Here is a 15,216-nt window from a genome sequence, read left to right on the forward strand (position 1 = left end):
GTATATATCTAGTTATTTACACTGTCTTAATGCCACAACTCTTGGCCTGCTGTAGTGCTCTGATGGTGATAATTTTTTTTTTCTACTTTGTCTGATATGTTTTTCTGTCTTTTCTGCACAGGTTTACATATGTAAAGAGTGTCAGAATGCCTTCTGCATGGAATGCGATTTGTTTGTTCATGAATCTCTGCACTGCTGTCCTGGCTGTATTCACAAGCAACCTGCTCCCATAGCTATATGATTCTTTTTGGAGATTGTCATATCTATGTCATTTTTGCATTAATCTATTTTGTTTATTCAGCCATAACTTTCACTGAGGCACCTCAAAACAAGAAGGACCTAGATGATGACAGAAGGATGAACACTGGTTTGGGAGCAAATGTTAATGTTTACCTAAAGTATTAATGATTTTCTACTGTTAATATATTCCTGAATTGATATCTGACTGGTTTTCTCTGTTCTTGTCTGAAAAGCACTGGCTTTTTCTAAATGTTATATTTATATTTGTAAACATGAAAGTGATAAAACTGGTTAGTATGATAATCATAGAATCACAGAATGGTTTAGGTGTAAAGATCATCCAGTCCAACCCCCTGCCGTGGGCAGGGACACCTCCCACCAGACCAGGTTGCCCAAAGCCCTGTCCAACCTGGCCTTGAACACTTCCAGAGAGGGGGCATCCATGACTTCCATGGGCAACCTGTGCCAGTGCCTCACCACCCTCACCGTAAAGAATTTCTTCCCAATATCTAGTCTAAATCTATGCTCTTTCAGTTTGAAACCATTACCCCTTGTTCTATCACTACACTCCCTCATAGAGCGCTCCTCATCTTTCCTGTAGGCCCTCTTTAAGTACTGGAAGGCTCCTATAACCTTCCCTTTGGGCCTTCCCTTACCTAGGCTAAACAACCCCAACTCTTTCAGCCTGGCCTCATACAGGAGGTGCTCCAGCCCCTGATCCTCTTCATGGCCCTCCTCTGGACTCACTCCAAGAGGTCTACGTCCTTATGTTGGGGGCTCCAGAGCTTGATGTATTACTTCAGGTTGAGGTCTCAGCAGAGTAGAGGGGGAGAATTGCTTCTCTCAGCCTGCTGGCCACGCTTCTTTTGGTGCAGCACAGGATATGGTTGGCTTTCTGGGCCTCAACCACACGTTGCCAGCTCATGTTGAGCTTCTCATCAGCAAACACCTTGAAGTCCTTCTGGACACTGCTCTCGAGCCATTCTCTGCCCAGCCTTTACCTGTGCTTGGGATTGCCCCTACCCAGGTGCAGGACGTTGCACTTGGCCTTGTTGAACTTCATGAGGTTGGCATGGGTCCACCTCTCCAGCCTGTCCAGGTCCCTCTGGGTGGCATCCCTTCCCTCCAGCATGTTGACCGCACCACCCAGCTTGGTGGTGACTGCAAAGCTGCTGAGGGTGCACTCGATTCCGCTGTCCATGTTGCCAACAGATTTTAAAGAGCGCCAGTCCCAATACCAACTCCTGAGGAATGCCACTTGTCACTGATCTCCATTTGCACATTGATAATGTGGTGACTTACCTTTGGTTCATTATTTTTTCATAAAAGAAACCCTGAAAATATATTTTATATATTGATACAAGCTCTTTGTTCTGGTAGATGGTAGAGTTCTATAGATGAAAATATTTTTGTAAGAATTTAATGAAGATGTTTCTGAGCAATCAGTTGGGGGACAACTCAAATGTTAATTTCAAGTATTGTGACTCTTCACCTTGGCCTTCAGTAAGGCAACTCAAACAGAGCTCTTATAAATGTACCATTAAATATAAAATGTGTTTTCTGCACAGTTCAAAACTAACTGAGTTCTATTATTGCTGTGTCTGTAGTTGTGTGGTTTAAGTTCCACTTTCTTGTAGGAGTGTAAGGTTGCTGAAAGAATGGAAGAATGGAAATTGAGACAAATGCAAGACTCTTTACCACTTTACAGTGTCTGTATGAAGTGTGATTGCACTTTGAACTGAGAACATTACATGCTACACCTCAGAAAGACGAGGTGGTGGTGGTGCAGTGTCTAAAGCTGTACACCACATCTGGTTTGCTGAAGTCATCTTGTGATGTTTGTAATGCATCAGCAACTGAGTTACCCTGGATGTATCTGATGTAGTTTTTAAAATTGTGAGCTTTGTCGTCAGATTAGGAACAGCAATAATCTAACGTAACCACTGAATCTTAAAAGTGCAAGCAGAAAAAAAAAAAGCAAATGCCTGACTAAAGTTCCCTGGGTTTCCCACCACAGATAAACAATACATGCTGCTTTTTAGTTTTCACAGGCAGTTTTCCATTGAAGTCCTTTAAATGTGCAAAATCTCTATTGCTAACATAGTTCCTTCTGTGCTTTTTTCACTCTTGATGCCTGCAGGCTGGTGAGAAGGCAGTAAGACTACCATGTTGGCAGGAATATGACTCTTTCAGCATATGTGTTTCATTTTATGGCAAGTAAAACAATATAAACCTTTTGAGGTGACTGCCATGCCTGTTACTGTAAGGGTGCCCTAAAAACTAGTGGAAAAAATACATATTTGTGATATGGTGGCCATATTAGTGGTTTGGTGTTTTCTACTAGGCCATTCCAAGCCAAATGAATACTCTAAGCATCTGACTCTTAGATATTCTGATACTGATGACAGTGTCTGGATAGAACATTTTCTGATAATGTTTTAATTTTCACAGTCATTGTTTCCTAATGGGGAAAAAAAAAGGTTTTGTCAAATTATTTTAAAACTGTTCAAGCTTTTTATCCTGCTAGATCCCTAAATAGCATATTTGGAAGTAGAAGCTGTATAGAAGTTGTGGCCATGTACTCCATTATCTGCTTGTGGTCTGAGTAGTAATTTGGTTTGTACTTTTCCACCTTTTGCCTTGGATAGGAAGAGCAGTTCACACTAGGTCCTGAAAAACAGCTATTGGAGCAACATTTCTGTGATGTGTAAAGAATTTCAGCTGTAGCCTTTGTATTTAAGGGAGTGTGGATGAAATGCATCCTTTATCTGTACTCTCTGACTGGGATTCCCTGGATGTCAAATTTCCTTTGCTTGTGGGAAGCTACAACCTGCTTAATTCTTGTTCTTGTATTTTCGTATTTACTGGATCTGCTGCAAGATTAGTCAATCAGTGAAGTTATTAGCAGGCCTGTGAGAAATTCTTATTTTTGTCTTCAAGGTTGTTATATTCAGCTAATTTATTTCAGCAGATCCTAATTTCTAAGAACTGAACAGTATGATACCCCTAACCTTATAATTATTCTATACATACTTTCTAGAGATCTCCCATGGGCTTTTCACTGAACAAAAGGCAGCTGATTATTCTTGCATGTAGTCACTAAGTGGCATGAACACTGATGATGGCACCAATAACTTTGCCTCTGTCTCGTTGTCTATCTGTTGTGAAAAATCCCAAGTATGCACCTATTAATAACAGCAACACTGCTTCCAGAATTTTAATTGGAATTAATGCTTAGGAATAATGTTTTGTTTTGTTTTGTTTTTTTAAATAGGTGTGAATTCTTTCAAGGTAAGAAATCAAGTGAGGAAATAAAAAAGTACATTGAAACCTACAGTGGATTTTTTTTGAGTGATGGTAATCTCACAATCTATTTCAACCCTTCATTGTGCAATAAACTCCAAGGAGGTGCTGTCTTGGATTTGAAGATAGGCAAATTATGCTTTGATCCTGATTTCCACCCTCTTTCCCCTGAAAAAAAATACCACAACAACTCAATTATATGCAATTATATAATTGCATATGTAATTAAAATTTGTTAGAAATTTGTTTTATGTAAGTTTGTTCTGATGTGTGCATCCAAGCTGCTTGCCCAGGCAGTACATAGGTACTCCATTGATTAAAACTGACATACCTCTAATTGGCATTTATCCTACTCAAAGGAAGATGGATGAATTAACTCCTCATGGCTTCTATACATCTTTAGTGAATATTAGGAAGATTTTAGGTGAGTATGCAAAACTAAGCAATTCTACATGGCTGAGGTCAGGTTAGGTGAACTCCACCCTGCCAACTCTTCTCCTGTGACTTCATCTTTCTTTGGGTGACCTACTTTAATCAGAAAAAAATGTAATATATGTCAGATCTTTCATGATTAAAACCTCTATGCCTAAAAAATCTCAAAAGATCTGGAAGCTAACTCCATTATCTGATGTAAGATGAGAGGATGGCAAGGATGCTTGGAAAACACCCTTTCAGATTTCTTAAGGGCATCAGTGATATCTTTCTTTCTTTAGAGCTGTTACTGTCTGAGCAGAGACATTTCTTCTCATTAATATTAACCTGCCATTAGTCAATTCTGTTTCAGAAAATTCTCTCAAACTGAAAGCATTTAAAATGCTAATACTGAATACTAGCCCTGTTCATATATTATAGTTACTTCTTTTGTTTAGCTGAAGAGTGAAATGCAAATAGAAAGCACAATAGAAATAAGTATTAATTTTTAATTTTCCACTTACAGGAGGCATTTCACAGCTTCTTTGATTTCTAGCCCCCAGACTCAGAAGACAGGGGTGGGGAGCAGAACAAAGCTCCCATGATCCCAAGAGGAAATGGTTACTGATCTGCTCTGTCAATTAGACACACACATTTATGGGGCTGGATGGGATCCACGCAAGGGTGCTTAAGGGAGCTGCTGGAGGTGCTCACCAAGCCTCTTTCCATCATCTCTCAGCAGTCCTGGATGACTGCAAAGGTCCCAGCTGACTGAAGGGTGGCTAATGTAATGCCCATTTACAAGAAGGGCTGGAGGGAGGATCTGGGGAAGTACAGATCTGTCAGTGTGGCATCAGTGCAGGAAAGGTCATGGAGCAGTCATCTTGAGTGCCATCATACAGCACATCCAGGACAATCAGAAGATGAGGCTCAGTCAGCATGGGTTTATGAAAGAGTCGGTTGACCAACCTGATTTCCTTCTATGACAAGGTGACCTGTTTAGTGGATGAGGGAGAAAGGCTCTCTATGTAGTGTAACTGGATTTCAGTAAAGCCTTTGACACCATTTCCCACAGCATCTTCCTGAAGAAACTGGCTGCCCTTGGCCTGGACAGGCATACTCACTGGTGGGTTAAAAACTGGCTGGATGGCTGGGCCCAAAGAGTGGTGGTAATTGGAGTTAAATCCAGCTAGCAGCTGGTCACAAGCGGTGTTCCCCAGGGTTCAGTGTTAAGGCCAGTTCTGTTTAACATCTTTATCAAAGACCTGGACAAGAGGATTGAGTGTTCACTCAGCAAGTTTGCAGATGACACTGATCCAGGCAGAAGTGTTGATCTGCTGGAGGAGACAGGAAGAATCTATAGAGGGACCTGGACAGGCTGAATCAATGGGTTGAGGCCAATTGTATGAGCTTCAACAAGGTCAAATGCCGGGTCCTGCACTTGGGTCGCAAGAACCCCATGCAGCGCTACAGGCTTGGGGACGAGTGGCTGGAAAGCTGCCAGGCAGAAAAGGACCTGGGGGTGAGCCAGCAGTGTGCCCAAGTGGCCAAGAAGGCCAATGGTATCCTGGCCTGCATCAGGAATAGTGTGGCCAGCATGACCAGGGATGTGATCCTTTACCTGTACTCAGCACTGGTGAGGCTGCATCTTGAGTACTGTGTCAGTTTTGGGCCCCTCACTACACTGAGGCACTGGAGTGTGTCCAAAGAAGGGCAACGAAGCTGGTGAAGGGTCTGAAGCACAAGAATTATGAGGAGCAGTTGAGGGAGCTAGGGTTGTTCAGTCTGGAGAAAAGGAAGCTCTAGGGAGACCTTATCACTCTCTACAACTACCTGGAAGGAGGGTCTCTTCTCCCAAGTAACAACAGATAGGATGACATAGGATGGACAGAGGGTCAAGATAGTCCTGGTATCTAATTAAAATCCTGCTTTAGCTTTCAGTAAGGACAATAATGCAGCTGCAAAATCAGTATGGCTTTTGCAAAAGCCTGGGCAAGGGAACAAAAATGGAACAGCCTTGTGTAAACTGAGAGCCAGAGCAAAGAGTTACAAGGAGGAAATGTTTTTAGAAAGGAGAAAGCATTTACCTGGACACTCATATATTCATTTGTCTCATGTTACTAAAAGGACAATAATAGCACATCTCTCAAATCTGTAGCATTTTATTCTCCTTAATTTTTATTATTTGTCATTTAAAAAGTAAGGAACTCCAGTAACAGATAGAGGCCACCAAAGTAAACTCATGAAACAACTGCACTATTGCAGTTTTTATGCTGCTGGCATGTTAGTAAGAAACAGAAAAAAAGTACATGACCAGTTTTGAGGTGCATAATTTCTTGCTTGCAGGAGAAGGTGGTAGGGCACAGAGCTTCAGCTGTACAGGTTGCTTAAGGGAATGGGAAGAACATGAAGATCCTGTAGAAGAACAGGCAAAGTAGTTCCCTGAGTGAGTGACAGACTATCTTGACAATTCCCTTCTGTGCAATGAGAGTTGCCATACACTTTTGCCATTGTTGTTTGATACTACTTTAAATATATATAAGTAACTGTGTTTCTGAGGACATTGTGCCCCTGTGAAAATCCTTTTTTAAGTTAATGTTTAAATGTAGAAATACAGTAAATTTTCCAAACAAAAGGAATGTTTGTAAAATAGTTCCATCTTTCTGACAAACATAAGCAATTGAACTAACTGCTATGTCTTTTGAAAACACCTTTGTGTGCTTGAAAAGTCACTGGAAGAGCAACCAGAGAGCCCATCAACATTACTGTCTGCACAGGTTTGTGCTTGTCTGCAATATTTGCTGTTAGTGATGCAGTTTTAGTGCTTTGCAATTTTAATTGATAGTTCAGGTTACAGGGAGCCACTGCACGTGTATATGCAGAACGAGTAGCAAAGGCAGCCTATTGCAGTTCTCCATTCCGGACAACCTTTCGAATGCTCTGGGTCTGAGGTTGCTGAATGGGCAGGGGTACGTGACCTGCGCCTGCATGGTGCAGGCAACACCTCTGCCTCTGTGAAGATGTTTCTGAGCTCTGTGGCTCAGGTACCTGCAACGCTCAAACACCCCCAAACAGTGGCTGCCTGCTTGCAGATATTGATCCAAGCTGGGAGAAGGTGTCTCTGCAGGGCAGCTACCGGTGATCAGCTTTTCAGTAATTAACAGCAATCATACTTTGCTGACAAATTATAATACGTGCATCAGCACCTGGACTCCTGGGCTGCTCTGTTGGTAGCAAAGTACCCCAGTCCAGGGTGTTGGGCCCAGCCACAGGAACCACAGAGCTGTTGCACATAGGCTGGTGAGAGGAGGGGAGCTGAGTCCCAATTTGTGGGACTGAGAGAAGCTAATGGAGAGGTTTTGGGCAGGACGTGTTACTGTGGGAGATCTCACAGCTCCTCTCTCAGGTCTGTTTGTATTGAGAAGTACAAGGCTATTAATTATTCATTAACTAATGTGAAAGATAGAAGGGATGTCACGAGCACGCTGACTGTCCTCCTCAGGCAAACAAAGGGACTCTGCTGGGCAGGCATGTGGCAGCTCTTGGCCACTAGCCCCCCTGTCTTACCCTGGTCCCTCTGCCTGGAGCCGTATTCACCCTAATCTCTGCAGTCTGTGTCAAGATAACACATCAATGTCGTATCAGAGCTGGGCCTTGGATCCTTGGTAGGCAAGCAGCAAAGCTGAGCTGCTGTCTGACCTCAAGGTGTTCCATAAGCTGGCATATTTGCTCTGCTCTCTAAGAGTGGTGTTTGAATACCTGTAAACAGATCAGTATCTTATTCTACTAGGCATTAGTGTGCCTGCTAAAGTATCCTTTGTGTTATCAGTCTCCTCATTCTGAGGTATTAAAACTCGTAAATGAGTAGAGTTCAAAGTTCTACTTTTTCAACACAATAACAACAGATTTGTTATACTTTTAATGTACAATACCTCAGCTTCACTGTATTTTCATTCATGTTTCATTTGGGTTTGGAGTATCTTTAAATCCTTACTGATGGGTTTGTTTTTGCAGCAAATGTTGCAAACCGTCGAGGTTTCCAGAAGCTTGAAAAGCTCTCACTGTTAGGAAATCACGATGTTACAGAAACTGGTTGAAGAAACTTCTTTATAACACTTGAAAACTTGCCTGCTTTAAAAGAGCTGGACATAAGCTGTACGCTCACCCATCAGATCAAAGCCAGTCCATCAACACTGACAGCCTTTGTCCAGTGTTTCTTAATTGCCTGGTCTTGTGACAACAGTAATGACGGCCTGGCTCCTTGGCACAGAAGACCTTGGAGTGTTTGGTATCACGAAGGAGCAGCATACCCAGACTAGTTTTAAATTATCTTGGCAATGTGCCTTGCCACTTTCACCAATTTTTCAAGGCTAGAAAAGTTTGAAAGTGTTATGGTTGGGAGTTTTTTTCCCTCTTCCTTCCTGTATTATGAATTTTTTTTTTTTTTGAATCACAGAATCGCTCGGTTGGAAAAGACCTCTGAGATCATCACGTCCAACTGTTCCTGTCTACCCCCTGAACCATATCCTTAAGTACCTCGTCTACCCGCTCTTTAAATACATCCAGGGATGGTGACTCCACCACCTCCCTGGGCAGCCTGTTCCAGCTTCTGACGACCCTCTCAGTAAAGAACTTCCTCCTTATCTCTAACCTGAACCTCCCTTGGCACAGCTTGGTGCCGTTTCCCCTTGTTCTATCCCCCATCACCTGGGAGAAAAGACCAGCACCCACCTCTCTACAACTTCCCTTTAGGTAGTTGTAGGTGGTGATGAGGTCTCCCCTCAGCCTTCTCTTCTCCAGGCTAAACAACCCCAGTTCCCTCAGCCGCTCCTCATAAGGCTTGTTCTCCAGACCCCTCACCATCCCTGTGGCTCTTCTACACCTACACTGCAAATAAACAAATACTGTAAAATTTTTACCAGGATAAAACATGCCAGTCTCTTCTACAGCAGGGTTAGGTTAATGTAAAAGGATCAAAAATAGAAGAGAGGATTAACATCACTCTAAAAACTTAAATTACTTTGCAAACATAGTTATAGATTGTACCAAAGTGGCAACTTCCAAAGAAAAAGGTAAAATTGCTTAAAGCCTGTTTAAAATAAATTATTGCTATTCAGTTGTTTTGCTTGCAATGAAATAAATTACATTAATCACTCAGGAAATAAAAATCATAAATACCTTTATGCTCAGGACTGCACTGAAGATAACACTGGATGCTAGATTTTACTAGCATTAAAAACTGGTAAAGGCCACTTTTTGTAACATAAATGCCAGCGACTAACACAGGACTAGATGGTCAAAGCAGATGGCAGTTCTGCCTCCTTAGCAATAGAGAGTTGCTGAAAGCTGACTTAGAAGTTTCGCAGCACTGCAAGCAATCTTAATATACTTCAGCCAAACAATTAAGACAAAGTCTGCTAAGTGGCTTAGGGAAGTTAAGACTGTCTTTCTCTTTTTGCCTAATTACTCGTGGGAAAAGTGGTTTTATGACACAGGACCACAAAAGAAACCGACTGCCGCAAAGCTCAGGTCTTTATGGGGCCATTTTCTCTGAAAAGCAAATCACTGCAGTTTTGTGCTTGCAGCCTCTATTCTAAAACAGTTAAGAGCATAAGGGCTGAAACCTAAGTCCATACTTACCAATACCTTTCCACAGTCTGCTTTATTCTAATTTGCTTTTAGTAATGGTACTCAGAAAAAGGCCACACAGAAAAACTTTCTGGTGTGTTTCAGCCATTCATACAACAGACATCCATCCACAGAAACTTAACATAAAAACCACCCCCAAAAAACCACAACCCTTAATTCAAAGTCTGAAAAGGTTAACTTTATTAACAAGCATTTAAAACAACAAAGAAATGAGCCTGTCTAAATGCAGCTGGCAAATTCAGGATTCTAATCAGACCAGTAGGATATCTCTTAATATGAGGGTATACTATTTTCCAGGCCATTGCCACCAGTGGCCACTGTAACATATACTGCTGCCATAGCTGCCTCCTAAAGAAATTGACTGTAATTGCTAGTTTTGGTGTTGTCATTCAGATAAAGTCCAAGGAACGAAAAGTGTGTTAAAATGAGAGAGACATGAAATCTATCACATCGGGTCAAAAGATTTAAGTCTGTCATGTGGTAAAAAGACTAAATACATTTGACTAGCCATCTCTAAGAAATAGTTCATTTCAATGCACATGTAATTACTAGTCTCAAGTTATTTGTTTACTTGCTATTAGGGCAGCTCAATGTTAAGAAAATATTAATCGTCTTGATAAAATTCTGATCTTCATTATCAAGTAATATATACCTCTCACTTGCAAAGATCTGCACGTGGCTCAAAAAAAGGATGCAAAAATTAGTATACAAGAGGTTTTGTTTTTAAACAACCACGAATTACTCAACTGCACAGAAATTACATGTTGTCACAGAAAAAAAGTCCCCAAGAGAATACAGTTTTGTTCTATAAGGAACTGAACAACATACTGGGGAATTCTAGCAAAGGATTTCAAATAGAAGCACAGGCACTGAAGTAATGAGATCAGAACCGCTCAACAATATCAAACTGAAATGTTGATCTTGTCCTGAAAACAAAGTTGAGCTATCCATTCTGCTATGCCATCTGCATAAAGAAGTAGTTGCTTCTGAATACGTATACATAGATGCAAAAAATGCATTTCACTTAACCTTTTATTTTCAAAATAGCCCATAAAAAATAACTCTTAACAGTTCAAGTCAGCTGCACTGTTAATCCTGATGTAGAGAGATTATGTAAATAAACCACTCATCAGGGCAACTACTTTCCTTTATTCTAGCCCAGAAAATACTATTCCACAGCTGCTAAGCAAAAAAAGGATTGATACTGGTGGAAGTGGTCTTGGTAGAGAGCCATAAGAACGTATGGAAGTCCCAGAGATCAGAGTTTTTGCACAGAACTCAAAATTTGTGGAAAGCTTGTGAAATTAGTTGTAGTTTCAAACAAATCTTTCAAGCAACACAGTATCTTCATTTAACACAAAATTACAGAACTTACAATCCTTCAAAACAATGATGGATATTCAGTTATTTTGCATGTGTTTCTCTCTCCACTGTGGCTTCTGTTCGACTTTGTTTTAAACCCTGTAGGACACAATTTAGTAAAATCTTGTTTTTACTAACACGGAAATAAAATCTTTAGTCATAGAACAAAAACATTTTTGGACAAATATTTTTTTAGCCCTTTACAAATCAACAATAGCTTTTAACTCCTGAGGTAAATTGGAATAGGCGGTTTAGAAAGGATAAGAGCCAAACTACATGTCTTTTTTATTATCAGGGGCTCTACAGAGTAATTTAAAATACATGTTTCTTGTTCAAGCAAATAAAAGCAATCCACAATTATATATAATCTGAAGCAAGAACTTTCAAAATTAATCTTTTGAAGATATCCTATGGCACCAAATCCCCCCTTTCCAACTTCCCCAGTACAAAGGGTTTAATTCCTCTTGTAATTTTCTTTCTTCATAAATGTACAAAGGAAAACAGAAATCAATACTCCATGTCACAAATTTCCACAACTATTCTGACAACTCCTGCTGGACCTTCCCAATCACCTGAAAGCATTACTGATAAACAGGCTCCGCAAAAATGCCAATCTGATCCTAAATGTGATACTACCACTCATACTCAAAGAGAATATATAGAAAACTACTGGATAATAAACATATTCAGATTTACTCCACCTGTCTACAAGGACAGAACTGATTGTTTCAGAACAGCTAGAAAACACTGACTATAAAAGTACCTAATGGGACCCCTCCAGAGGAACAAAGAACTAAAACAGCATCGGCTATGCATACATGCTGGCTCATGCGAATCCTACTCAAGGACAAGAATAATTATACAACACAAAATACCCTTAAATTTAGCTATCATAAATTAGAATGAAATCTAAAAAGTAACTCTCCCTGTCTAACTTCTTGCTGAAAACAGCAGCAGCAACATAAGAACAAAATTACAATGACATTTCAGGACAAAAATGGCACATACCAGATAATAGCCCGTGTGATAACCACTCATGTACCAGGCTATCAACATGCTCCCCAGTGCTTCATCATACTCAGGAGAGTCTGGCCACATAGGTGGTGGAGGAGGAATCAACTAAGAAATCACAAGGGAAACAAAGTCTGTGTTTCAGTAGGGTATATCCTAGGTGAGATAGCACACAATTCTAAAAGAGCAAAATATAAAACTGAGAAATAGGAACATATCCTCAATGTATTCTCTGAAAAGGAGTAAAATAAGACAACATTTTCTAAAAACATGTGATTTCCAAAGCCTGGGAGAAATAGGATTCCTGCAGCTTGACTGTATACAAGGAGTTTTATTGTAGGAAAATATCTGCATCACTGGAATGCTGTTAATCAAATACAAGGTGCAGTTCCTTCAAACATTTTTTCTCTTGATATTCTTAACAACAGCTTCACTGTCATAAAAATGAGTGCAGACCAGACCTTTTGCATTACACTCTTGTAACAGTTGTAAACTGATTGTGTTATTAAATACCTGGAAAATACAGACTCTAATACAGAAATGTGTTCTAACAACCCAAGGGGTGAGCATTATTCAGTTAGAAAAGTTGAGATCACCAATACTCATCTCTGACATCTTCTTCCTCATTCTCCTATCACTTACCGGTGGTCCTGCCAGGAAGGGGGGTGGGCAGCAAGGCAAAAATGACGGTGATGTCCTGAATTTTGGCTACATTGAAAAACAATTGAATAGTGCAAATTAAAAAGAAATTGCAGGCATTATGACTATATTTAAGAGAATTATTTGAAGCCATTCACAAACCTTAAACTAAAGGCAATACATCCCAGCAACTTAATGAAACTGCAGTTACAACCCCACAGTAGCTATTTCTGTAGAACACTGCATGACTGGGAAAGTAAAACATACACGTCACTGGGTAAACAGTGCTGAAACACTGTTCTAGTTAATAAAAGCACTTTAAAAAGTTTGTGTTTTTTAAATTCCTAAAGAGAAGTAAGTGGTTGCACTCTTACATGAAGAAACATATCTAATACTGCCCTTGGGCAAACAGATAATTTCTCTGGTTTTGTGTGGCTGGGGGCACATGCTGACTAAATTCCATTATGTTTGTGAATGTCTTAAAATGAGCTTAAACACAGATGTGTTGATACAAACCGAAAAAGATAAAATAAAATCTTATAAAGAAACCTTGCACAAACAGTGATATTTAGAAAATATAATGCTGCATTTAACTGCACTGTTATTTAGACTCCTACACAACAGGAAAACTAAAAAGTATAACCAATACCCCAGCACTCATAATTCTGTAGAGAAGCTACAGCTGAGAACTTCTACAAGATCTGGACATCACTTTTGCTGCCTTCAGTGTCCTGTGTAGTGAAACTTATCAATTGTTTAGAAAAAATGCAATCTAAAAAGATCAACAGTGCTATCACTAACAGCACTATCACAGTCCAGGGAACAACACTCCTCTTTTAAGTTACAAGGCAATTGCAAAGCAAGCGTTAAGCTAGGAAGAGGACTTTCCTCAGTAGACAGCAACTACACTGCTGAAAAAAGGCTACACTGTAGCCAGATTATGAAAAAATAACATACCAACAGGCTCTAACATGCATATCTGTATATCCATTCTCAAAATGCTATTACTTGGTTTCTAGACAATGATAAATTTCGCCCTATTATCTCAGAATTTACACACTAGACCTACCAGTGGTATATGAATAATTTCAAATAAGGCTGAGCTTACCATTCCCAAGCCTGGAGCTGCTGGTGGTATGGGAAAACCTAAGTTTCGAGAGGAGAATCTTTCTTTCATGTAGCTGTTTCTGTTTTGAGGTAACTGGAAAGATTTTTCACTTTCATCTGTTGAATTTGGAGTCTCACTGTCATTCTAGAAGACCAAGACATTTTCATGAGATGCATCAGACAGTAGTTTACAGCAAGCAATTTTAGTGTGAAAGAGCTTGGTAAGCCCCATCCACATCCTTCCCTCTTGCTAGCCCTCCAAGTCCTACTCAGGAAAGACCTTGCATCCTCATAATCTGCTTACCATTTTAGGTATGTTATTTTTCACCAGTGAATTTCCTATTGTCCCTTACCTTTCTGCCACACTGAGTTCAAGAAGTGGAGGGATGCTTTCATTCCCTCCATCAGCTTGTGTTCATTCACAATGAAATTGGGTATTGATTCTCACCCTGAACACTGAAGCCATACCAGCTGATTCTCCCACTTTCTCCTTTTCAGAAGAACGAAAAAGCGTCCCTCACTTCCCCAGATTTCCCTACCCCACTTACTGTTTCATCACTGACTGGAAGAAGTAGATCAGACAGGTTCTGCTCCTCCCGATTTCCATACCCCATGTAGGTAACAACACATGTGCCTCTCTTCTGATTGATGGAGACAATAGTTGCTGGGTAAACATGACCATCCTCAGACCAAACAGCATTACAGCTGTCACCAACTCTCCACTGCAACAGAGGCAAGAGAGGCAAGTAAATACCTACACCAATGATCAGAGAAAGATGCCTTTTCCTAAACTACATTTTGTCCCACCCATGAGAAAGAGGAGTCCCATCCAGAAACTTTTTCCTTTGTATTTAGTGAAATTGCTCAATGTAACCTATAAATAAGGTTTCAAATATTATCACCCCCTCCACCCCAGAATGCTACTCTTGAGGTCATGAAAAAACTGCTTTGGAGCACCACAGCAAAGCACAACATACAGTATGGACAACATTAGCATTTACAGCGAGGTGACCTGTTTCAAAGGGACTGCGTTACTCGTCCTATTCCTGTTCTTTCTATTGTTTTTCCTCTTCATCCCCAGGTGCTGCTCCTGTTTGACCAAAGGCTCCGAACACTCCCCATCCTTCAAAGCATTCTGCGGGAAAAGAAAGGACGAAATCAACAAAAGGCGACCCAACGGCCTCAGCTCAGCGTCCCGGTGCACCTGGGCCGCCCCCGTTACCTTGAAGGAGGCCACTGCCTTGTCATACGCCTTGATCAGTGCCGTGTCGTCCCACACATCCGAGTCGCTAAGGGGCCACGGCCCGCTTTCCCGCCGCTCCAAAGCCACTATCCTCCCGTCGTCGCCCCACCCTCCGACCCACCTGGTCCCGCTTTTCCCCAGCGCCTACCTGCCCGGTCCCACGCCGGAACAGCACCCGCTCCGCCATAGCTGGCCACTGCCTCGCGCGGACGCATGCAAGTATCGTCACTTCCGGCGCGCCGCAGCCCTGC

The 15,216-nt window shown here is 41.1% G+C and overlaps 1 protein-coding gene across 1 annotated transcript; it reads right to left on the bottom strand.

Annotated features, from left to right (window-relative positions):
* Positions 1–11,007: 11,007 nt before the first annotated feature.
* On the bottom strand, positions 11,008–15,152 carry LOC104542511 (survival of motor neuron protein-like). The gene is made up of 8 exons (XM_010186849.1): positions 15,097–15,152; positions 14,945–15,011; positions 14,735–14,857; positions 14,244–14,444; positions 13,715–13,867; positions 12,619–12,684; positions 11,974–12,084; positions 11,008–11,064 (listed from the first exon to the last, which is right to left on the bottom strand). The coding sequence occupies exons 1-8, from the start codon at positions 15,150–15,152 to the stop codon at positions 11,008–11,010; spliced, it is 834 nt and encodes a 277-aa protein (XP_010185151.1).
* Positions 15,153–15,216: the final 64 nt, after the last annotated feature.

The sequence above is a fragment of the Mesitornis unicolor genome, unplaced genomic scaffold (genome assembly GCF_000695765.1).
Source record: "Mesitornis unicolor isolate BGI_N332 unplaced genomic scaffold, ASM69576v1 scaffold13546, whole genome shotgun sequence".
Taxonomy (NCBI): Eukaryota; Metazoa; Chordata; class Aves; order Mesitornithiformes; family Mesitornithidae; genus Mesitornis; species Mesitornis unicolor.

What these genes read in the sequence shown, in the direction of transcription:
- LOC104542511 (XM_010186849.1), bottom strand. Translation starts at nt 15,152, where the DNA reads ATGGCGGAGCGGGTGCTGTTCCGGCGTGGGACCGGGCAGGTAGGCGCT. An exon ending in GGGTAGGGAAATCTGGGGAA is followed by an intron (nt 13,868 to 14,243) that starts GTGAGGGACGCT and finishes TTGGTCTTCTAG; the next exon opens with AATGACAGTGAGACTCCAAA. An exon ending in CCTTCCTGGCAGGACCACCG is followed by an intron (nt 12,085 to 12,618) that starts GTAAGTGATAGG and finishes GTGATTTCTTAG; the next exon opens with TTGATTCCTCCTCCACCACC.